Source organism: Belonocnema kinseyi, chromosome 9 (assembly GCF_010883055.1).
Source record: "Belonocnema kinseyi isolate 2016_QV_RU_SX_M_011 chromosome 9, B_treatae_v1, whole genome shotgun sequence".
Taxonomy (NCBI): Eukaryota; Metazoa; Arthropoda; class Insecta; order Hymenoptera; family Cynipidae; genus Belonocnema; species Belonocnema kinseyi.
The window spans coordinates 68,719,902-68,743,159 of record NC_046665.1 but is presented as its reverse complement, the minus strand read 5'-3'; the positions used below and the strand labels follow the sequence as shown (position 1 = coordinate 68,743,159).

The window sequence follows — 23,258 nt, the reverse complement described above, 5'->3', positions numbered from 1 at the left end:
ACAAAAAATTAGCTTTTAACAAATTAGATCCAGTTTCAAACAAAAAAGATGAAAACAGTTGTATTTATAACCAAAAAGATGAAATACCAACCCTACAACTCTACTGTTACCAAGGTTGAAATTAAATTTTTCTATGCCCGAAATGTGTAAAACAATTTTTAAAAAAGAAAGCAATTTTAAAAGAAAGTACTATGTTCGAAAGTAATTGACTTATTACCAAAAATGGAAATAGTAGAGTTGTATGTATTATTTCCCCCAAAAATTAGAGGTGATTTATTTCAATTTAACCTTTTTTTAATTTTCGTAAGAAGCGACGGAAAACAGAAAATCTATTGGAAAAATTATTGTTAAAATAATTACTTTTTGTGTCTTCAATTGTTTTCATACAAATTAATGTTTTTTCTTCTACATACCTAGTATAATGCCATTTTAATTCTTAAAATCATAGAAAACTTTTTTTCAAAGAGTTCGTTTTTAGCAATATTAATTAGATATACTTTTTTAGGTGGTTTTAGATCATTTATTTTCTAAATTATATTTATTGTCCCTTGGACTATGGTAGTTTAATAAGAACTTTGCCCACACTCTTTTTAAAATAAAAATGCAGAAACCACAACCTACAACGCCGATAAAGCGCAATAGGAGAAGGGGAATGCAACTACTTTTCCTGTAAGTGCACTCGCGATTGCAGTCTGTTGCGCACTTCCGAATACGAATTATCTACAATGGTTCGAATGTAGTGGAAGTATAAATATAGCGTATCAAGGAAAACAATTTTTTTATTGCATTCCACATCGCGTTTTGTCCATATCTTAAAATTTACGGTACGAGGAAAACAATTTCGGTTGTAAACAATAAATTTAGGTGAATTACTAATTTTTTAAATCTCTATTAACAAGAATTAAGGAAAGATTTTCAAAATGGAGTCTGTAAGACCGGATAAGCCAAACCGATGCACTTGGAGACCAAATGCAACAAACACTCCCCATACAAAACACAGCAAGTGAGTTTTATACTTTTAGTTCAAAATTGAATAACAATAAAAGAAAACTATTTAATTTTCGAATTTTTTAAGTATTCTCAAAAATATAAATTTTAAACTAAAAGTTATACTTGAGACATTTAAACCGGGTCTCGAATTCAAAGTCGCAAAATTGTAACAAGAACTTTTTAAAAATTGTGCTTTAAAATCTCTCATGCTCATTTCGACAGTTGAGGAAATCATTTAAAATGTTTTGAAATTTTTTTCAATTTTCACTTAAAATTTATTTTTCAAAATAAAAAAATCACGAAATTTTTCCACGGATTTTAATACGTTTCTAAACATTGTTTCGAAATCTTTAAAAAAGTTAAATTTCTTAACCCGAAAGTGTGTGATTTCAACAAAAAAGTTGATTTTAAACCAAATTGTTGAATTTTGAACGAAATAGTTATATTTTCAGCAAGAGATGAATCTTCATTAAAAAAAAGAATTTTTAACTAAGTAGTTCAACTTGAATGAGTTTTATAATTTTAATTCAGAATTGAATAAATATAAAAGAAACCTTTTGAATTAAAAATTGTTGTAAACAGTTTCAGAAATAGAAATTTTAAGCTAAAAATAAATTATACCTGAAATATTAAAACCGGGTCTCGAATCAAAAATCTGAACATTGTAACAAGAAATTTTTAAACACTTCTATACATTTCTATTTATTGTTTTGATAGACTTTTTATCAACAATTTTATCATTAAGGTAGTTGTGCTAAAACTTGGTCTCCGGAAAAAAAAGTTTCTATAATTTTAAGAATTAATATGATACTGCCAGTCATGTATTATGAAAGAAAAAACATTATTTTATACGGAAAAAGTTTTAAAATAATAAAATCCAACCATTTTTTAAAATATGGTAAAAAACGATAGAAAGAAAAAAAAATGAAATGACAAAAAACATGATTAAAATACATGATTATTTTGTAAGTTTTGGCATTTTTTCATTAAAAGTAATTTTTTGGTTTAAAATAAAATCTTTTTAAAAAACTATTTTTTCAGCGCTCTGATGGTATGCACTGAAAATTTCTATGGACAATGTGACATTGATATGATATAAAGATAAAAAATAAAGGGAAACAATTATTAATATTAGATTTTTAATTCTTCGCATTTGCGTGGTTCTCTTGAAGAAACACTGAATGAAAATCCAAAATGTACTTCATTTAATTTATTGGCTAATCATATATATCGGTAATTTTTGATAATTTCTACGTTATCAGCAACGAAGTTCTGATGCTGTATCATCTAATAAATCCAATGATAGTTTATAGTTTGAAATGTTATTGCCCTACTTATTCTATTTATTTCGTTTCAGTCCAATGGATCAGAAAAAGGTATTACCAAACATTTTAGAAGCGATTGGTCAAACTCCGATGGTGCGTCTCAACAAAATATCAAAGTTACACGGAATAAAATGCGAATTATGTAAATATGATATATATAAATATAAATAATTGTTAATTAATAATAATAATAATAATAATAATCAATGAGCCTCGGTGGCTCAGTTGGTTAGACGCTCGGACTTCACCTCAGAGCCGGCACCTCTGCACATTTTTTTATGTACCTTTACCGAGGTTCTGGTGGTTTGGAACCTACCTTAAGCTGTAGGTCTCCACATTGTGTACTTGACGGCAACCCTGTCCACAAATGATGGGGTAAAAACCAGGCTTTGTCCAGTATGTCGAGGCATACATTATAAAATGCGTCCGTGTCTGATGATATACCAGTACAAACCTGTGCAAAAACTATTCCAAAAATATAAAAATCCAACTCTAACCAAAAATGCCTTCGACATGTTGGACAGTAACCATCTTAAGCCTGTGACATTTTAATCCTTATTGACCCAATTTGTCCGTTTTTGTCCGTCAACTTTAAGCACGGATAACTTTGTTATATATTCTTGAAAAAATCTGAAAATTTATGGGCGGGTATTTTCAAATGTGCTCTTTCAGAATCTGGCCCGAAAATTGTGAAAGAACCACCTCTTACCACACTTGCTCTTTCAGAATCTGGCCCGAAAATTGTGAAAGAACCACCTCTTACCACACTATTTTTCAATAAAAACACATGATTTTTTTAATTATTTTTTTTAAATAACATTTTCGATGCGAATGAGGTTTTAGCGATAGCTGAAAACACAAAAACTACGGCTCAAAATGTCTAAATGATAAAGTTATACTCACAGAAAAATTTATTTTTCATCATTAAGGGGTTGTACGGCCACCCTTAAAATACCGTATTTACGAAAAATCGCTGTTTTAGCTTTTGAAAACAGGTGAAAATGGGGGAAAACATATCACAGATATAACAAAATATATTTTCTTTTGCTATCTAAGGTTAAATTTCGTTAACACTCCATAAAATAGCCCAAAGGGGTGAAAATCGGCAGTTTTTCAAAAATACTATTTTGAATAGCAAATAATTGAAAATAAATATAGTTTAAAAATAATAATAAAAGTTGAGTTAGGTTGAAATTCACGTAGAATTTTATTTTAATTATCTTTTGATAAACAGGTTCGAAATTTTTGTATATGCTTGAATATGGAACGCCTTTAGCCATTTCTTCAATAAAAATGTTTCCAGTTCTTACCGCGTGAAGGTAGACGTTTATAAAGAACCTTTTTTTGTGTTTTTCTTATTTTATGTTCTTTTTCTTCTTTTATTTTTTTTTATTTTCAGAAACTAACTCTTACAACCCCTTAATGATGAAAAATGAATTTTGTGTGTGTATAACTTTATTATTTGGCCATTTTGAGCCGGAGTTTTTGTGGTTTCACCTATTACCAAGATCTCTTTCGCATCAAAAATGCGATTCAAAAAAAAAATACTTTAAAAAATCACGTTTTTTTTATTGAAAAATAGTGTGGGAAGGGGTGGTTTTTTTTCGAAATTTTCGGGTCAGATTCTGAAATAGCACGCTTGAAAATACCCGCCCATAAATTTTCAGATTTTTCAAGCATAAGGGTCAATAAGGTCAATAAGGGATAAATAAACATACCATCATTTTTTAACTTCTTAATTGCTCAAAAATCTTATTTACGCCGTTAATAATTAATATAATAACCAATTTTCTCCCAATAATCCTAATAATTAAATAATAATAAATAAAATAATAGATAATAATTCACCTATCTTTCTTTATTCCTCGTTTTTATTTTATTTGTTGTGTCAATTCTTTTTGGTATGTTGATGAAAATTCAACAACTTTGAAAAGAAGCTATCCTTTTTGTTTAAAAGTTTACATTTTTTGTTGAAAATTCTTTGAAAAGTCTTTTTGGATTGAAAATTCATCTATTTTTGGTAGAAATGCTATCTTTTTGGTTTAAAATGCAACTATTTAGTTGCAAGTTTAATTATGTTGATGAAAATTCAACATTTTTATTAAAAAGTTATCCTTTTTGTTGACCATTCATATTTTTTGGTTAAAATGCAACTGTTTACTTGAAAATAAATTCTGTTTTGGTCGATGATTCAACTATTTTGTTGAAAATTCTTCTTTTTTCGTTGAAATAAAATATTTATTATTTAAAATAAAAATATTTTTTGGTAGAAATATCAATTATTAATTTTTTCGTTGAAAATTATTTTTTGGTGATAAATTTAACTGTTCCATTTCTTGTGCAAAATTTCTATTTTTTAGATGGAAATTCAACTACTTGGTTCAAAATTTAACTACATTGTTAAAAAACTTATATTTTGGTTAAACATTCAGCATTTTAGTTGAAATTTCATCTCTTTGACTGAAAATTAAATAATTTTTTTTAAAATTCATTTTTGTTTTCGGTCGAAAATTAACTTTTTTAACTGAAGATTGAATTATTTGGGCTTCAGCAGAAAATTGATTACTTGTAGTTAAATATTCATCTTTTTGCTTTAGGTTCATCAACTGTTTGATTCAAATTAATCTGTTTTGGTTGGTGACTTTACTATTTTGTTGAAAATTTGTCTTTTTTGTTAAAAATAATTGTTTTAACTGAAAACTTAACTATTCGATTTTTGGTTGTGAAATATCTTTTTTTAGTTAAAACACTTTTTTTTTTAATTAGACTTTTATTGGTAGAAAATCTTCTTTGTTGAAAATTGAACCACTTGGTTATAAATTTATTTATTTAGTTGTAATGTTAGGAGTTAAAGCGCTACATTAAATAATGTATTTCCCTATTTCCCCTGTTATTGATACAATAGCAATAATGTTTTCTATCTCTTCTTTTCTTAAAAGTTTAATCGGTCAAACATGGAGCATTTGTTTTTAATTATTAATGTTTTTTTTAATTTTGGGCTATTTTAATTGTAAAACCATAAAAATGTCTAAAATTTCAGTGGTCAAATGTGAATTCATGAATCCAGCGGGATCTATGAAAGATAGAATAGCCTATCGGATGATTAAAGATGCGGAAGAAAAAGGAATATTAAAACCAGGTGACACGATTATTGAACCTACGAGTGGAAATACAGGAATTGGTTTAGCAATGGTAGCTGCTGTGAAAGGTTACAAATGCGTTACAGTAATGCCTCAATGGATGTCAAATGAAAAGCAATATACGATTCAGGCTCTGGGCGCCGAAGTCGTAAGAACTCCAGTCGCAGGCGCATGGGATAATCCTGAGGGACCTTTTGTAGTTTCGGCAAAACTGCACAAAGAAACGCCAAACAGTGTTATTCTTAACCAGGTAATGGGGTACTTATATATTTTAAAATATTTTTTCCTCTGTTGAATTAAAAGAAAACTAAAAACTGAATGCAACTACTTCAGCAAAGTTTCTCCAAATAAGTGAAAATATTTTTTTTATCTTTGAAAAGTATCCTTTTTCAATTTTTCGCGAGACAATGAGACATTGGTGATAGGCCGAATAGCAGATTAGCTGAAATAGTTTTTTAAACAAATTTTTTGTATGCAATATCAAAAAAAGAAGTATCTCAAGTTCATGCAATTATCCGTTTATATGCTTAAATAATGTTGGTATTCAGACAAACAAGAAAAAATTCAATGTTAGAAATTGATCATTTATTTTCGAAGCAGATAAATTTTATATTCCTCTCATCACATCAATTATTAATTTCGCTTGAGACGAACGGCCTTGTTAAGATATGAAATGAATCTTTAGTCCGATGCCACGTTCCTGCATAAAAATATCTCAGATAAAAATGAATAGATTTATAATTAATTGGATAATTAATATGACAAAATATGACAAAAATTGCGCGCCTTTTAATTTTAATTTTAATAAACTTTCAGTAATCTTCAACTTTGATTTAAATATAAGATTTCATACCAGCAGGCATTAGAAGCAAAAAAAAAAATGATTATTAAGTCAATTAATTTTGACAATATTGTTTATTTATTAATTGAACTAAATCAATTCATAAAATAAAATAATTAAATCCATTTTCGACACTGAAACATTTTGAAGATGTTTACAATCTAAAAGTTGCCAACTTGCTTAATTACAAATATCTTTTTGAAATAATCTATCTTGAAGATATGCAATAAATTGATTATCCTTCAATGTTTAATATTTATAATTTAAAATGATGTAGTTAAAAATGTTTCTTAATAGTTTAATTTTAAAGATTTGTAATTGAAAACTCTTCAATTCAAAAAATTTACAAATAAAAATTCCTAAATTTGTATTATTTTGAATATTAAAAGTCAAGTTTTCAATTATAAATCTTCCAAAATGAAGAAATTCACAAAATAAATAATGAAAATCACAGAATTTTTTATTCTAAATTTAAAAAATTAAAAACTCTTCAATTTTGAACATGTATAAATAAAAATCCCTTAATTTTTACGATTTTGAAAAGTCGAGTTTCAATTCTAAATCTTCCAAATTGAAGAAAGTTCGAATGTAAATGATCAAATTTACAGAATATTCGATCGCAAACCTGAAAACTTACATACTTTTTAATTCTAAATTTTCAGAATTAAAAACTCTTCACTTCTAAAGAATTAAAACTCAAAGTTTATAAATGTTGAAGAGTTACAATTGAAAATTCTAATTTTAAAGACGTAGAAAAAATACTTTTTAATTTTAATTATTTTGAAGATCTAAAGTCTAGTTTTGAATTCTAAATCATCCAAATTAAAAAATTTCTAATCTAAATCATCAAAATGACATTTTTTTATTCTAAAACTTAAAACTTGTATCATTTTTAATTATACATTTTCAAAACTACAAACATCTCCATTTAAATATTCGCTATTTAAAGTTTCTACAATTTGGAATAGTTACAATTGAAAAATATTCAAATATAAAGGATGTATAAATATAAATTTATAAATATTGATGATTTAGAAGATCAAAAATCAAATTTTCAATTCTAAATCTTTAAAATTGAAGAAATTTCGAATGAAAATCATAGGGGTGTACAAACAAAAATAACAATTTAAACATAGAAACTTTCAAGATTGTACAACTTTGAAGAGTTACAATTAAAAATTCTTGAATTTTGAAAATATAAAATTGGAAATTGTAGAAATTTTAAGATTGATATTTAATGGCATATCATTTTGAGCAATTTAAAATTCTTCAATTTTGAATATTTGTATTTAAAAACTGTTCAATATTTAATGTGTATAATAGAAAGTGATGCAATTTGAAAGGCTCTTTTGGAATAGCTCAATTTTGAAAAACTTAAATCATTTCATTTTTACGATTTAAAAATGATATTTAAGCATTTTGATAGATTTGCAATTAAAAATTCTTCAATATTAACAGAAAAAATGACAGCGTTGACCTATTTTTGGAAATTCTTATAATTTTTTACACATGTAACATATGTTACCGTATATAAAAAGGGCAATTGCAGAAATTTCAAGTTACTTCAGCCAGTTAAATGTTATTTACAAAATTTTATAATCTACTTCAATTTTTATTGCAAAAATAAGGTTCATCAACCTCTCCAACTATCCTCGAAATGTTAATATGCTGTCATAAATTATTAAAATAATAATGTAAATTTCTTGAAAAAAAAACACAAAAAATATATCTTCCTTCAGTCCTAAAAAAAAGTGTTTTATGTAGGAAAAGTTTAAATCAGAAGATAACTTGACACAATTACGAATTGGAATTTTTTAAAAAGCATCTCAATTTTTTTCAAATGATTGATTAAATCAATCATTAATAACATACACCTTTCTCCTACAAATAATAAGAAATGTAATCTTTACGTTGTGATAAAAGAAGTTAATAAAAAATTGGTTTTTCATTCCAAATTTTTTCTTTATCATCCTACTATTGGATTAGTGGCCTACTTTTATATTTTTTATACGGAGTTCATCTCGTTTGGTTAAAATTCTATTACTTGGTTCAAAATTTAATTAATTTGTTAAAAATGCAGCCACATTCTTAAAAGTCATCTTTTTATAAAAAAATTCAACTACTTTGTTCAGAATTCATGTTTTCAGTTAAAGGTTTTTCTCTTTCGTTAAAAATTAATCTATTTTTATGAAAATTCGTTTGATTTTCGGCTGTAAACAAATGCGCTAAACTAACAACTTAAATATTCCATTTTTGGTAACAGATTTATCCTTTTCAGTTAAAAATTTAACTATTTGCTTGAAATTCATCCATTTTGTTGGCAATTCGTCTTGGTAGAAATTTAATCATTTACGTTGAAAATTTATCCTTTTTGGTGAAAAATACAATTGTTTGCTGAAATGTCAACTGTTACATGCTTCATTGAGAATTCATTTTGTTGTTGTTGTAAAATTGATTATTTGACTTATAATTAAAGTAATTTGTAACCAAATTAATTTTTTAAATTACGGATTCATAATTACAAATAAAAATTCAAATATTTGCTTTAAAATTAATTTTTTTGTTACAGATTTCACTGTTTTGTAGAAAATTCAGCTTCTTGGCTTTAAAATAAAACAATTTGATAGAAAATTAAGCCATTTGTTTGAAACTTAAGGTATTTGGTTGAAATTTAAACTTATTGGTTGAAAACTCATATTTTTAGGTTAAAAATTCAACTGTTTTGTAAATCATTCTTTTTTTGGGCTTAAGAATTAAATAATTTTGTTGAAAATTGATGTATTTTGTACAAAACTTATCTTTCTTGGTAGAACATTAATCTTCTTGGTCGAAAATTTATCTTTTTGTTTGAAAATTTAACAATTTTGTTGAAAATTCGGTTTTTTGCTATTAAAACTTTGTTTCTTTTCGGAAAATGTAACTACTCAGTTTTTGGTTTAAACTTTATCCTTGAATTTTATGAGTTAAAAATTAAACTATTTTGTAGAAAATTCTTGTATTTTGCCGAAGTTGAAAATTCATCTATTTGGTAGAATATTCATATATTTGGTTGAAAAGTCGTTATTTTGGGTAGACATTTTTTATTGTTTGTTGAAAGTTAAACTTGTTGGTTTAGAATAGAACTATCTTGCTTAAAATTCATCTTTCTTGATTGAAATTGATCTTTTTTGGTGAAGATTCAACTGTCTTCTAAAATGTTGTTCTTTTTGTTTAAAAAATTCTACTATTTAATTGAATATGCATGTTTCTATGCTTAACAATTCAACTTTTGTGTTATAAATTCGACTATTTTCTTAAAAATATAATTATTTTTGAAAAATTTAACTATTTTGTTAAAGTCATCATTTTTTGTCGAAAATATAACTATGTTTCCTAAAAATTCATCCCTTTGGATTGAAATTTTATCTTTTATGGTAGAAAAGTCATACTTCATGGTTCAAAATTTATCTTTCTTGCTTGAAAAGTAAATTTACAATACATTTTTTTTTAATTCGTCTTATTTTGCTGAAAATTCTTCGGGTTGGTTGAAAATTCAACTATTCTGTGGAAAATTCCATATATTTCAGCTTAAAATCTTAGGAATATATAAAGTTATGTGTATTGAATTCAATATGTTATCTACATTAATTTTATTTTACGTTTATAAATTCCGTTGCAAAATTTAAAACCGTTGCAATGGTTACGTTACTTTTGGGGGAGGTGAAAGGTAACAAAAAATTTGTAACGTAGTTTATGGATGACCCATAACTGGAAAAAATATCCGTGTTCCCAGAAAACTTGGCGCAGCCAGGCCTTCAAAAAAAAATACTCTGGTGCTGCCAGGCCTCGTCTACACCACTGTAATTAAGAATAAAAATTCTTTCAGTACACAAATAGTTCCAATGCATTGGCCTATTACGACGGCACAGCCACAGAAATTTTGGAACAGACCGAAGGGAAAATTGACTACTTCGTTGCAGGATCTGGAACTGGAGGGACGCTTACTGGCATTGCTCGCAAATTTCGAGAATTGTCACCTCGAACGAAAATAATTGCTGTTGACCCAGAAGGAAGCACTGTTGCAGATCCTCCAGAACTAAACGAATCGTCCGTCACTTCTTGGGAAATAGAGGGAATAGGGTGAATATAATCCATTTTAATTTCTCAGGGTGGCGATTCCGCGACGATTTCAAATTCCCGGGTTTTCCCGGTCAAGTTTTTCAATTTTTCCGGTCAACTCAAAGTAACATATTCACATTTTTCGCAAGATTCCAATATTTATTACAATTCATGACGTTCATTTTAAAAATCCTTTAACAAAAAAGGGCAAAATATTGCAAAATAAATGAATTTCGGAACAAATACTTAAATTATCCACTAAAAAATATGATTTTTTTTACAAAAAATGGAATAGTCAAACTTTCAGATGAAAAAAATAATTTAAAAAAAAACACGGATTTACAACAAAATAGTTCAATTTTTAACCAAAGTGATGAATTTTCAATTAAAATGATGAGTATTTAACTGGAACCCTTACATTTTCAACCAAAAAGATGAATGTTTAAACAACAAGATTAATTTTCAGGTAAAAAAGATTAATTTCTACAAAAAAAATTGCAATTTTTCAACAAAGCACATTTTAAACTAAACATAAGATTTTGCAACCAAAACAATGAATCTTCAACTGAAATAGTTAAATTAAAAAAAAAATTTCAACAAAAATTAAACAATTAAATTTGATGTTAAAGAAATTAATTTTCAACCAAACAGATACGTTTTCAACTAAAACTATATAATATTCAATTGGAATAAGTTCAATTTTCAGTTAAATAATTATTTTCCAACCAAAAATAACTTAAAAAAATAGTTAAACTTTCAAACAAAGTGATGAATTTTCAAATAAAATTGTAAATATTTAACTTGAAATATTATTATTATTATTATTCAAAAATAATAAGTTTCGATCAAAAAACAACTAAATGAAAAACAAGTTTTCAATCAAACCACTCATTCTTCAACCAAAGAAAAGAATTTTTAAGTAAAACGATGAACCTTCAAGAAAAAAAAAAATTTTTAACAAATGAGTTTAACTTTCAACCAAATAATTTTTATTTCCAACCCATAATATGAAATTTCAACTAAAATAATAAAAAATTAACTGGAATACTTGAGCAATAATATAAAAAAATACTGCAAAAAAATCGATTTTTAAAAAATATGTGGATATTCGATGAAATAGTTCAATTTTCCATTAAAATACACATTTTCATCTAAATTGTTGAATTTTGAACAAGAAAGGATCAATTTTCAACCATGCTGGTGAATTTTCAACTAAAATGATAAATCTTCAACTGGAGTAGTTGAATTTTATATCAAAAAGATGAATTTTCAACCATAAGATTAATTTTATGCAACAAGGCGAATAAAATATTTATAAAGGAAAAATATCAGTTTTCAAACATATAGTTGACTTGTAATCTAAAAAAGATACTTTTTTAACCAAAAAAGAATAGTAATCAGATGAATTTTCTACTGGAATAGTTAAATTTTTAGATAAGAATATTAATTTTCAACAAAGTAGTTACATTTTCAATCAGAGATGAATTTTCAGTTAAAATTATGAATCTTTAACCAAAAAAATGAATTTGTAACAAATTCGATTATAAAATTTAAGGCAGGTAAAAAAATTTCAGAAAAAAAATTAAGTAAGAAAGATTCAAGAATAAATTATGATTTGATTAGAGTAAATTGAATTAATCTGAAAAATCTGCGACAGCAGAGAAAGTAGAACTCATTTTTCTAAAATAAACAAAATTATTAAAATAATGAAAACTTGAATTTTTCTTCGATCAGAAGAAAATTCCAGGGTTTTTAATTAAAAGAAAAATTTTCACCTAAATTGTTGAATTTTGAACTAAGAAAGATCAATTTTCAACAAAAAATGGAATGGTTAAATTTTCGGATAATGAAATTAATTTTCAAACTGAAGAATTTTCAACTAAAACGATAAATCTTCAACTTGAACAGTTGAATTTTATGCCAAAACGATGACTTTTCTAAAAAAAAGGCGAATTTGTCCCAAAGTACATAAATTTTCGAATAACTAGTTTAATTTTCAAATAAATAACATCAATTTACAACCAAATAGTTAAATTTTCATCTAAACAACACACAAAAATCAAATCAACCAAAAATATAATGATTAATTTTTATGTTAAAAATCTAATTCATAAGCCAAAAAACGGATTCTCAGTCAAATATTTCAAGTTTCTACTGGAATATTTAAATTTTTAGTTACAAAAATTGATTTTCCACAGATTCAGATTTTCAACCAGAGATGAATTTTCAATTAAAATTAAGAATGCGAAAATTCACTGTTCTAAGCGAAATTATATTTCTTTATCAGAACTCTCTCTACTGAAATAAAAACGATAACTATTTTCTAAAATTCCCAGGGTGTCTAGCGATTCTTAGGAACAAAATTCAAGGTCTTTTCCAGGTTTTCCAGGACAATAAGTCAAAATTTTCCAGGTCTCCTTTTTTACATCAAATAATGAAATAAATGTTTGTCACACGTGTAAAAAATGAGTTTGAAATCACTGGAATATTTGAAATATTTGTGAAATCTTTATGAAATTTGTTGTAATCGTTTAAAATCACTGGAATATATTAAATTTTTGTTAAATCTTTTGAAATGTTATAAAAAATTTTGATATCGTTTAAAATATTAAAAATGTTTTTAAATCTTTGAAATCTGTTTTACTATACCCTTGTTGAAATCTTTTAAGTCCTTAAAAGCTTTGAAATCTACGAAAACTTTGTGAAATTTTTAAAAATATTTATAAAATCTTTGAAATATTTTCGAAATGTATCTTTAATCTTTGTTCGTGAAATCTTTTCTGTTCGTTTGAAATTCTTAAAATCTTTTCAAATCTTCTCGAATTTGTTGAAACCTTTTGAAATCATTAAAAATCTTTTAAATGTTTTGAAATCGTTGAAATCTAATTTACTGTACCCTTGTTGGAATCTTTGAAATTCTTGAAATGTTTTGAAATCCTTAAGAATTCTTTAAAATATTTCAGAAATCTTTTGTAATCGTTTAAAATCTTGTCAAATATTTTTAAATCGTTAAAAATCTTTGAAATGGTTTGAAATCCTTGAAATCTGGTGTGCTGCAAACTTATTGAAATCTTTGAAACTTTTGTAAATTCTTTGAAACTTTTGTGAAATCTTTTGACATCTCCTGAAAAAATTTGACGTTATTTAATATTTTTGAAATGTTTTGAATTATTTAAATTATTACAAATCTTAGTGAAATCATTTGATATCTCCTAAAAAAATATTTAAATTTAAAAAAATCTTTTAAATGTTTTGAAATATTAGAAATGTGGTTTAATATACCCTTTTTAAAGGCTTAAAAAATCTTTTGTAAGTTTTAAAATCTTTGTGAAATGTTCCAATTCTTTATGAAATATTTGAAATCTTTGGGGAATTTTTGTGAAAACTTTTTAATCTAGTGTACACGCCTTTTTCGAATGTTTGAAATCCTTGACATCTTTGTGAAATATTTTGAAATGTTTATGAAATCTTTCTTAAATCTTTGTTTGGAAAATCTTTTGTAATCGCTGAAGTCATTGAATTATTTGAAATATTTTGAAATCTTCTAAAATGTTATAAAACCTCTTGAAATCGTTTCAAAATTTTGAAATCTTTGAAGTTTTAAAATGTTTGTTTAACTGCTGTGAAATCTTTATTGAAATCTGGCGTGCGCGCCTTTTTAAATCGTTAACATCCGTGAAATCTTTATGAAATGTTAAGGATATTTAAAATATTTTGAAATATTTTTTAACCTTTTGAAATCAGTTGTAAACTCAAAAACCGAGTGGTCAACCCCTCGAAAAACTGTCATGGCTTATTCTAATTCTGAAACTGAATTAACATCGAAATTTTGAACTAATAATTTTTATAATTTCTAATTTTAACGCCTCAACAAAAAGTGCCTTGAAATATCTTTATTTATTCTGTAATAAACAAAAGATCAATTATATCTTGAATAAAAAAATTGTCAGCAGCAAGTTTTTTTCTAAACGAGATGTTTCTTTCATAATAGGCTACAAGATTTAAATCACTCTTCGCATTTCGATAAAATTACTGTTAAAAAATATATATAATTAAAATTCAAGGTTTTCGTGAAAAAATCAAGGAGATTTCCAGGTTTTCAAGGTAGACAACCTGATTCACTGTTCCAAGTCAGGATAAATTAGGAGTAAGCTAACAAAAAGTGTTAATTCTATTTTTGTAAAAAATGAAAAAGTAATTGTTTATCTAGGTTTGAAATATCATCAATTCGATTATCAAACTTAAGTCAGCGAAAATAATCTTAGAGAAAAAAATTACAAAACGTTTTTCTTATAATGAAAAATAATAAGTATTCAATAATAAATTCTGCTTTAATTGGAGTCAACTAAGGTAATATAAAAAATCTGCGATTGCAGATAAAGTATAAATCACTTTTTTAAATTGACAAAAATGATTAAAATCATGAAAACATGAGTTTTTCTGCGATCAGAAGTAAATTCCCGATTTTTTAATTAAATCTCAGGGGATTTCCCGGTTTCCCAGACAAGTCGCAATTCTGTTTTTTAATTTTTACAGAAAATGTAAGATTTAATATTTTACTTTTAGCCACGTTTATGTTCCTACGAATATGGATAAATCTGTGGTAGATATGTGGATAAAATCAAATGATCGCGAATCTTTCCTAGTGGCTCGAAGTCTAATTCGAGATGAGGGTTTACTCGTTGGAGGAAGTTGTGGAGCAGTTGTATCTGCTGCTCTAAAATTGGCAAAAGATCTACCAGCAGATAAGCGAGTTGTGATTTTATTACCGGATGGGATTCGAAATTATATGACGAAATTCGTTTCGGACTACTGGATGGAGAGCAGAGGTTATTTGGTAAGATGTCCAAATATATTCTCGTTTCCTATTTTAATATTCTCTATGGAAAAGCAGAAACTTAATGTAATTTTTTTCAGAGCCCTCCAGAGCCAATTGAAAGTAACCGCTTGTGGTGGAATCTTCCGCTTTCGAGTATTCAATTAAATAATTCTTCTACACTTCCCGAAAATTCGACTTGCGAAGAGGTAATGAATATATTCCAGGGAAAAAAACTGCATCAAGTTTCGATAATTAATACAAAAAATGAGGTTGTAGGAGTCGTAACATCAAACGAGATTCTAAGCAATTTAATATCGGGCAAAATAAATAAAACCGAACCTGTTGATAAAATCATCTGTAGACAATTTCGAAAAGAAAATTTAGAAACCCCCCTCGGTAAAATTTCGAGGATTCTCGAGCACGAAAATTACGCAGTTGTGTTAGATAAAAGTAAAAAGGATATATTCGTAGGAATTATCACACAAATCGATTTGTTAAACTTCATCAACAATAGCACGTGAAAGATAAAATTCCAAGTTCGATTTTGAAACTTTTATTAACTTCTTATTAGCAAAACGAATTCATATAAGATTTTCATTTATATACATTTTTAAGCTATATATCCTATAATTCTTTTTATATTTAAGTTCCATTGCATTTTGTTTCTTAAATAACCATTCACCTTATTCTGTAAAAAGTGTGGGAATATAATAAAGAAAATGCGAAGTACATGATCGTTTCGTAGTTTTTGAACCTCGTAAATCCCAAAACGGAATGGCGTATTTGAAATATTATAAATAACGAAGAGTCTTCTTACCCGGAGAATGATTAATTGAAGATTTTAACAACATCATCAAATTCTCTGCACGTAGACATTGAATTTACAACTAGGCAAAGCGGAAACCTCTGCATCGACGGTGCAGGGAATCCCGAGATTTGCTAAACTTCCCCGTAGAAGACCACAAGTAAAAGCTAGCAAACGAGGACTTTCTCGGAGATATTGTTTGCTCCCGCTCCCTCCGATGTTCGCTAATAACCGAAACGAATTATCCTGAAGCATGTAGGTTCCATGGTGGTTGGTTCTGAGATTGTCGATTTGTTTTTGGTAGAGACTGGTCCAGAAATCGGTGCAGATAAACTTTATCGTGTCCAGTTCATCTTTGAAGCGAGGCCATTCCCTTGTTAATCTCTCGATTATGCGATAACCGACACTGAAACCCATAGATTCCAATCGAGACAAGTCTTCTTCCTTTTCCTTTTCCTTGAAAAGTTATTCATGGCGAAATTAATATACAAAAGATTTACACTTGAAGGATATTCGAAAACTACTTCACACTGACAGGGGATTGCAGGGGGGGGGGGGCAGAATGTGATATCGCATATGAAAAAGATAAATGCGAGTAACAATTTTTTGAAATGATAGCACAAATGAATTTCAGTGATTTTATTTTAAAATGAAAGCATCTTGATACTTCACTCTTTTCCTGTTTTCAAGAAACTTCACACTTTCTCGTTTTTTAAAAACTTAAATACGAACAAAATCATTAAGAAAATAAATAGAAAGTTATTATTATTATTTAATTATTATAATTTTTATACTTTTTGATTATTATTATTTTTATTAACTATTATAATTTTTTTGAGTATTAATCTCTTTTGGTTAAAAGCTGTACTATTTGATTGAAGATTTAACTATTTTGTTGAAAATTTGTTTGTTCGTTAAAAACTAACTTTCCTAGTTGAAAATTTAACTAATACATTTTTTGCGAAAAACTGATCTATTTTCGTTGAAAATTCAACTACAGAAATATTTATTTAAAAATTATATTTTCTTGTTCAAAAATCAACTACTTCGTTAGAAAATAATTTTATTGGTTTAAGATGTACCAATTTTGTTCAAATTTTTTTTTATTAACTGGAAATTTAACTATTTTATTTTTGGTTAAAAAATATTCGTTTTTATCTAAAACCTGAAATTGACATTTCAACTACTTGGTTAAAAGTTGAACTACTTTCCTAAAAATTAATTTTATTAATTGAAGATCCATGTTTTTGTTATTTGTTTGTTTGAATATTAATTTTTTTAACTGAAATTATTTTTGGTTGAAAATCTATCGTTTGTAGTTTCATATTTCACTATTTGGTTAAAAATGAATTTTTTTGGTAAATAATGCCCATTATTGTGTTTTTTTGCAAATTGATCGGTTTTATTTAAAAATTGAACTATTTCATTTCAAAATCACTTTTTTTTTTTAAGATTCATCATTTTAGTGGAAAATTCTTTGTTTGTTTGAAAATTAATTTTTTACTCACAATTTATTTATTCTATTTTTATTAGAAATTGACCGATCTTTGTTAAAATGTCAAGTGTTTGGTTAAACATTTGCGTATTTTGTTGTAAATTCGACATTTTTGGTAGAAAATTAATCTTCTTGATTGAAAAATCAACTACTTGGTTAAAAGTTGACCTATTTTGGTAAAAAATAATTTTAATGGTTTAAGTTTTATCAATTTTGTTAGAAAATGAGTTTTTTCAACAGAAAATTTTACAATTTTTTTAAAAATGAAGTTTTTTGTTGAGCATATTATTTCTGAGTTAAAAATTCAACTGTTTCGTAGAAAATTCATCTTTAGGATTAATAGTTTAACTGTTTCGTTGGAAATTCGTCCATCTGTTTGTTGAAACTTCTATTATTTTAGTAGAAAATTAAACTACTTGCTTTAAATTTAACTTTTTGGCTGAAAGATAATGATTAATTTTATTGATTGAAGATTGAACTATGTTTTTGAAAATACGTTTCTTTTTGTTTGAAATTTTTTTTCCACTGAACATTCAGGTAATTTGCTGTAAATTTGACTTTTTCTGGTAAAAAATTAATCTTCTTGAATGAAAATTCAACTACTCGGTTAAAAGTTGAACTAATTTGTTGAAAATTCATTTTAGCAGTTGATCATCCATTTTTGGATTAAAATTGACCTATTTTGTTAAAATTTCTTTTGTTTTTTAATTAAAAATTCAACATTAAAAAAGCTTGTCTTTTTGCAATGCAAATTAAATTGTTTTGTTGAAAATTCTATTATTTTAGTAGAAAATTCAACTATTTAGTTGAAAATTCATACTTTCGGTTCGAAAGTTCAACTGTTTTGTAGAGAATTCGCCTCTTCGGTATGAAAATTTAAGTTTTGTTAACATTTTTTTTCTCCTTTGAATGAACAACCTTTCTTGGTCGAAAACTCATCTTTTTTGGTATAAATTTGATCTTTTTTATTAAAAGCGCAATTGTTTGATTAAAAATTAATCTGCTTTGTTTAAGGATTCAACTATTTTGTGGGAAATTCGTCTTTTTAAGGTTGAATTTGACATTATTTAATACACTATTACTATCTTTTTCGGTTGAATTATCAACTCTTACATTTTTCGTTTAGAATTCTTCTATTCTTTTTTCTTAATTCGACTGTTCTTTATTAAATATTAAAATGTGTGTTTGGTTGAAATATCAACTGTTATATTTTTTATTTAGAATTAATATTCTTTGAAAAACCAACTACTTGGTTGAACTTCTTTTTTAATAATTTTGTTGTTGTTGAAGATACATCACTTCAGTTGAAAATTCAACTGTTTTGAAAAAAAATTATTTTGTTTAAAAGTCATCTTTTTCGGTCGAAAATTTATGTTTTATGTTAAACATTCGTCTTTTTTAAAACAAAAATTGTCCTTTTAGATTAAAATCTCATCTACTTGGTTGAAAGTTGAACTAATTACTAAAAATTATTTTGTTGATGTTGAGGATTCATCATTTTAGTTGAAAATCCGACTATTTTGAAAACAAATATTTTGTTTAAAGGCCATCTTTCTTGATTAAAAATTTTTAAGTTTTGTTAAACATTCGTCTTTTTTATAGAAAATTCGTTCTTTTGGATTAAAATTTCTGTCTTCTGAAAAATTCGTATTCTTGGATGCAAAATTAAACTATTTTGTTCAAAATTAGACCCTTTTGCTTGAAAGATCAACTATATTTTATTTTCGATACAACTGTTTGGTTTGATAATTATATTTTTATTAAAAATTGTAATTAGTTGGTTAAAACATCTTTATAAATTGAAGTCAACGATTTTGTTTAAAAAAAAGTGTTTACTCGAAAATTCAACTGCTTTGTTGACAATTTTTAACGATCTGGGAAAAAAGAACGACAGGGATGAAAAAAGTTTTAAAAATTGCGTGGCGTGGTTTTTGAAAGCCCCCCCCCCCCAGAAGACTAAAATAACCTAAAAAAAGTAGAGCCAAACTATTTATAAAATAAATTACTTATTACTAAAATTTAAATTTATTATTAAAAAAAAATACTTACCCCGCTCTTTACAGATGTGCTTAAGACGTAATTAACCATTTCTGCATGCAAATATTCAAATAAAGATTCATCAGCCTCTCCTTTATTAGCTGAACTTGCTTTCGGATCCACGATTTGATGCTTCATTTTTTATTATTTACAGAAGCCTCAGGTTGTTATTATTTGTTTGTGAAAAACTTTTAAAAACTATTTACTATTGTTGCAGACGTAAAACTTTTTTTTTGACACTTGACACCAGCAGTTTCGCAGATAGCAGATTTTGACATACGGTAGTTACCAAAATTCCCATCAGAGGCGCTCGTCTGATCAAATAATTTGGCGCAACTTTCAACTACAGTCTAAAAATGCGATTCTAAAAAAGATTGAATTTTTAATGCATTTTTCTTGAAACTGGCTCAAAATTGCATCTTGTTTTTTTTTTACAGAAAACCTCTAGTAGTCACCTTTCATTGAGTAGATGATCGACAAAAAAAAGCCTAAAGGCGACATTTTCTTAAGATTTGTTACGGAAGGGTGAGAGGTCAACTGTTTGGTTAAAAATTCGTCTTTTTAGGTTAAAAACTCAACTCTTTTCGTAGAACGTTAAAATTTTGTTTAAAATTCTTATTTTGTTGCTGATAAGTCTATTGCATTTTTTTGTTGATGAAAACCATTTTTTTTGTTTGAAAATTTATCTTTTTGATTTAAAAGTTCATCTTTTTTATCAGAAATATTGCATCTTTTTTGAATAAAAGTGTAACTGTTTTGTTGAAAATTCAACTATTTCATAGAAAATTGAGTTTTTGTTTAAAATTCGTATTTTTCTATTTACAAATGCATTGAGATCTTTTTGAATGGAAATTCAAACTAAAAAAAAAAAAAATGAAATTGTCTTTCTGATTTAAAAATTCACCAGTTTTAGAAGAATTTTCATTTTTCTTTTACAAAAATGCATATTTTTTGTTGAAAATAACGATCTTTTTTTTAATATTTTATTATTCTTCAGTTGTTGGGAAGTGATCTCGAATCTTCTTTAGATAAAACTTTAACTATTTTTTTAGAATTTCTTTTTCAATTAATCTGTTTGAGAAGAATTTCCATGTTTCTTAAATAAAAATGCAACTATTAAATTGCATTTTTTCTTTTTGATTTTTAAATTCATCTGATTTAGCAGAAATTACATTTTTTTAAATAAAAATGTAACTGCTTGGTTGAAAATTCAAAATTTTAGTTAAAAGTCACACTTTATGGTTGAAAATTCTGTGGTTTTGTTAAAAAAATTATTTCGTCGGAGATTCACTTTTTGTTTAAAATTTATATTTTGTTCTTGAAAAATTAACTTAAATCTTTTCTGGATGAAATTTCAACTTAAAAAATGGCTGTTTTTTATTGAAAATTTATCTATTTTCTTAAAAAAATTGATCTTTCTTGGATAAAAATGCAACTATTTGGTAGAAAATTAATCCATTTTGGTTGAAAAAATTCGTCTTTTTGTATTAAAAATTTAATTGTTTTCGTATAAACTTATTTCTTTTTTTAATTTCTATTTTGATCCTGAAAAGTCAACCGGAATCTTTTTTGAATGAAAATACAACAATTAAAGAAATTTGTTTAAAAATAATAATTCATCTGTTTTAAGAGAAGTTTTTTCTTTTTTTTTTGATAAAAATGAAACTGTTTGGTAGAGAATTTAACTATTTTGTTAAAAATTCATCCTTTGCAGTTGAAAAAATGCATCTTTTTGAATTAAAAATTCTTTTTTTTTCGTAGAAATTTATTTCTTGTTTAAAAATTCATGTTTTGATCATGAAAAGTCAACTGAAATCTTTCTTAACCAAAAATTCAACTACTTTTTTTGTTGAAAAATTGACTTTTTGATTAAAAAATTCATCTGTTTTAGTAGATATTTCATTTTTTATCAATGAAAATGCAAATTTTTGGTTTGAAATTATTCTTCTTTGCTCGAGTATTTAACTGTTTCGTTTGCAAGGCTTGGCTGTGTCACTTTGTTAAGAAACTACTTTTTTCTTTGGAAGACTTATATTTTTAGTTGAAAATTCATCTCTTTGGTTGAAAGTTTAGCTATTTTGTTGAAAATTAATTTTTTTAAATTGAAAATTCAACTACTTTGGCCAAACTTAAATTACGTTGTTAATACTTTATTTTTTTAATTGAAAATGTAACTGTTTATTTGAAAAGCACTTTTTTGGTTTAAAATTGATAATGTTAACTGAAAATGTAACCTATCCATTTTTAAAGATTGATCTTTTTCAGTTGAAAACTTTCCTTTTTTAGTAAAAAAATTAGTTTCTTGTTTTGAAATTTTATTTTTGTTGGGTAAAAATGCATCAGTTTCGTGAAAAATCGATTTTTTTCTGAAAAATCATATTTTTGGTTTGAAAATTCAATGTTTGTAAAGAAAATTCTTCTTTTTACTCAAAGATTCAATAATGTAGACAACATTCTATTTATTTCTTGAGTAAAGAATCTTTATTAATTGAAAATTCGTCTTTTTGTTTTATTTATTTTTTTTAATTGAAGTAAAAAGTATGACACTTTTTTGGGTGGAATTTGTCTTTTTAGAGTGAAAACTAAAAATTATCTGCAGTAAGAGGGAAATGGGGGAATTTAAGCACGGCTTCTAAAGAAAATAAAAACACATTTTTAATTTGAAACGCTTTTGAATTTTATTAGCAAACTAATAATTGCTTATAAAATGCATCTAACACTTCGAAAATAAAAAGGAAACGAAAATTCAATTGTTATTATTAATTATGTTTCCATCTTTCGACGATACAAAAGTACAATTATTACAAATGAGCATCCAAGAAAAATGTTTTTTCCCCACAAGTCATACATAGTCTATACGTACTATTTGAAAATTTCTCCCTAATGGTAAATATGGCTTAAATATATTTACAATCTTGAAAATTAACCCTTACAAAAAAAAAATCGACCAAAGGGACGAAAATCAAACTTTTAGAAAATTCTAACATCAGCCTTCGATTTTCACCACATTAGGATCAGTTTCTTTAAACTAATCTATTCTTTTGAGTGAAGGACTTCCGGTTTAATACGAACCGGTTCAGTTTCCGAAATCTTGGAATTTACCGTCGCTAAAAGTTCTGGCGATAAACTTACAGGTGTCATATTTTGCTGGGAATTCGGATCGTTCGCGTCATAATTTTTACTAACCATAAAAACTTGCATGACAGTTTTTCCAGGCTCTCCTGGAGATTCCCTTGTTAAAATAACCAAAGACCCTGACTCGATATCTCTCGCGTTGGGAATATTCGCAATAATTTCTTGGGGTTCGGGATCGTAACGGATTGGTTTTTCTGTCGAAGCGGCCGATATTTCATCTTGAGGTTGTGATTCCTCCTCCTCCAAATCCGAGGAATCATCATCAAAAGCTTTGGGGGCTTGTAACTTGCGTCTTTTCGGCAATCTACCAGATCTCGTGGGCTTCACGTGGTAGATTTCGGTATCCTCGGTGCCACTAGTCGATTCAGCTGCTTCCTCCTCCTCCTCCACTTCCGACGAAATCGGCACCTTCCGCTTTCGTCTGCTCGATTTCTTCGACTTCTTCCGTGAATTTCCATCTCTTGATTCTCCGGAACTCAGGTCGCCGTCCACGTCTTCTTCGTAGGACTCATCAATCTCTTCGATGCTTCCGACCACAAAACCTGCAAATTTAATTAAATTTAGATTGTATAC

General features: G+C 26.6%; 3 protein-coding genes across 6 annotated transcripts in view; 1 reads left to right on the top strand and 2 right to left on the bottom strand.

Annotated features, from left to right (window-relative positions):
• Positions 1-703: 703 nt before the first annotated feature.
• On the top strand, positions 704-15,761 carry LOC117179752 (cystathionine beta-synthase-like). 4 transcript variants are annotated; one of them, XM_033371824.1, is made up of 7 exons: positions 706-824; positions 900-1,003; positions 2,348-2,457; positions 5,356-5,705; positions 10,162-10,415; positions 14,961-15,231; positions 15,312-15,761. In XM_033371824.1, exons 2-7 carry the CDS (start codon positions 921-923, stop codon positions 15,732-15,734), a joined length of 1,491 nt encoding a protein of 496 aa, XP_033227715.1. In that variant the 5' UTR covers positions 706-824; positions 900-920; the 3' UTR covers positions 15,735-15,761. The 4 variants fall into 4 exon arrangements, with proteins under 4 accessions (XP_033227717.1, XP_033227715.1, XP_033227718.1 ...); XM_033371825.1 differs by lacking the exon at positions 706-824 and adding an exon at positions 2,032-2,223 and having other exon boundaries at positions 895-1,003; XM_033371827.1 differs by lacking the exon at positions 2,348-2,457.
• Positions 15,762-15,983: 222 nt separating this feature from the next.
• On the bottom strand, positions 15,984-19,831 carry LOC117179753 (trafficking protein particle complex subunit 6b). The gene is made up of 2 exons (XM_033371828.1): positions 19,563-19,831; positions 15,984-16,474 (listed from the first exon to the last, which is right to left on the bottom strand). The coding sequence occupies exons 1-2, from the start codon at positions 19,686-19,688 to the stop codon at positions 16,067-16,069; spliced, it is 534 nt and encodes a 177-aa protein (XP_033227719.1). The 5' UTR covers positions 19,689-19,831; the 3' UTR covers positions 15,984-16,066.
• Positions 19,832-22,218: 2,387 nt separating this feature from the next.
• The window catches only part of LOC117180015 (transcription factor TFIIIB component B''), a 13,683-nt gene continuing 12,643 nt past the window's right edge, over positions 22,219-23,258 (bottom strand). Inside the window, exon 5 of the mRNA XM_033372294.1 lies at positions 22,219-23,227. Coding sequence (XP_033228185.1) covers positions 22,584-23,227 — 644 coding nt within the window. The 3' untranslated portion in view covers positions 22,219-22,583. The remainder of the gene's footprint in view (positions 23,228-23,258) is intronic.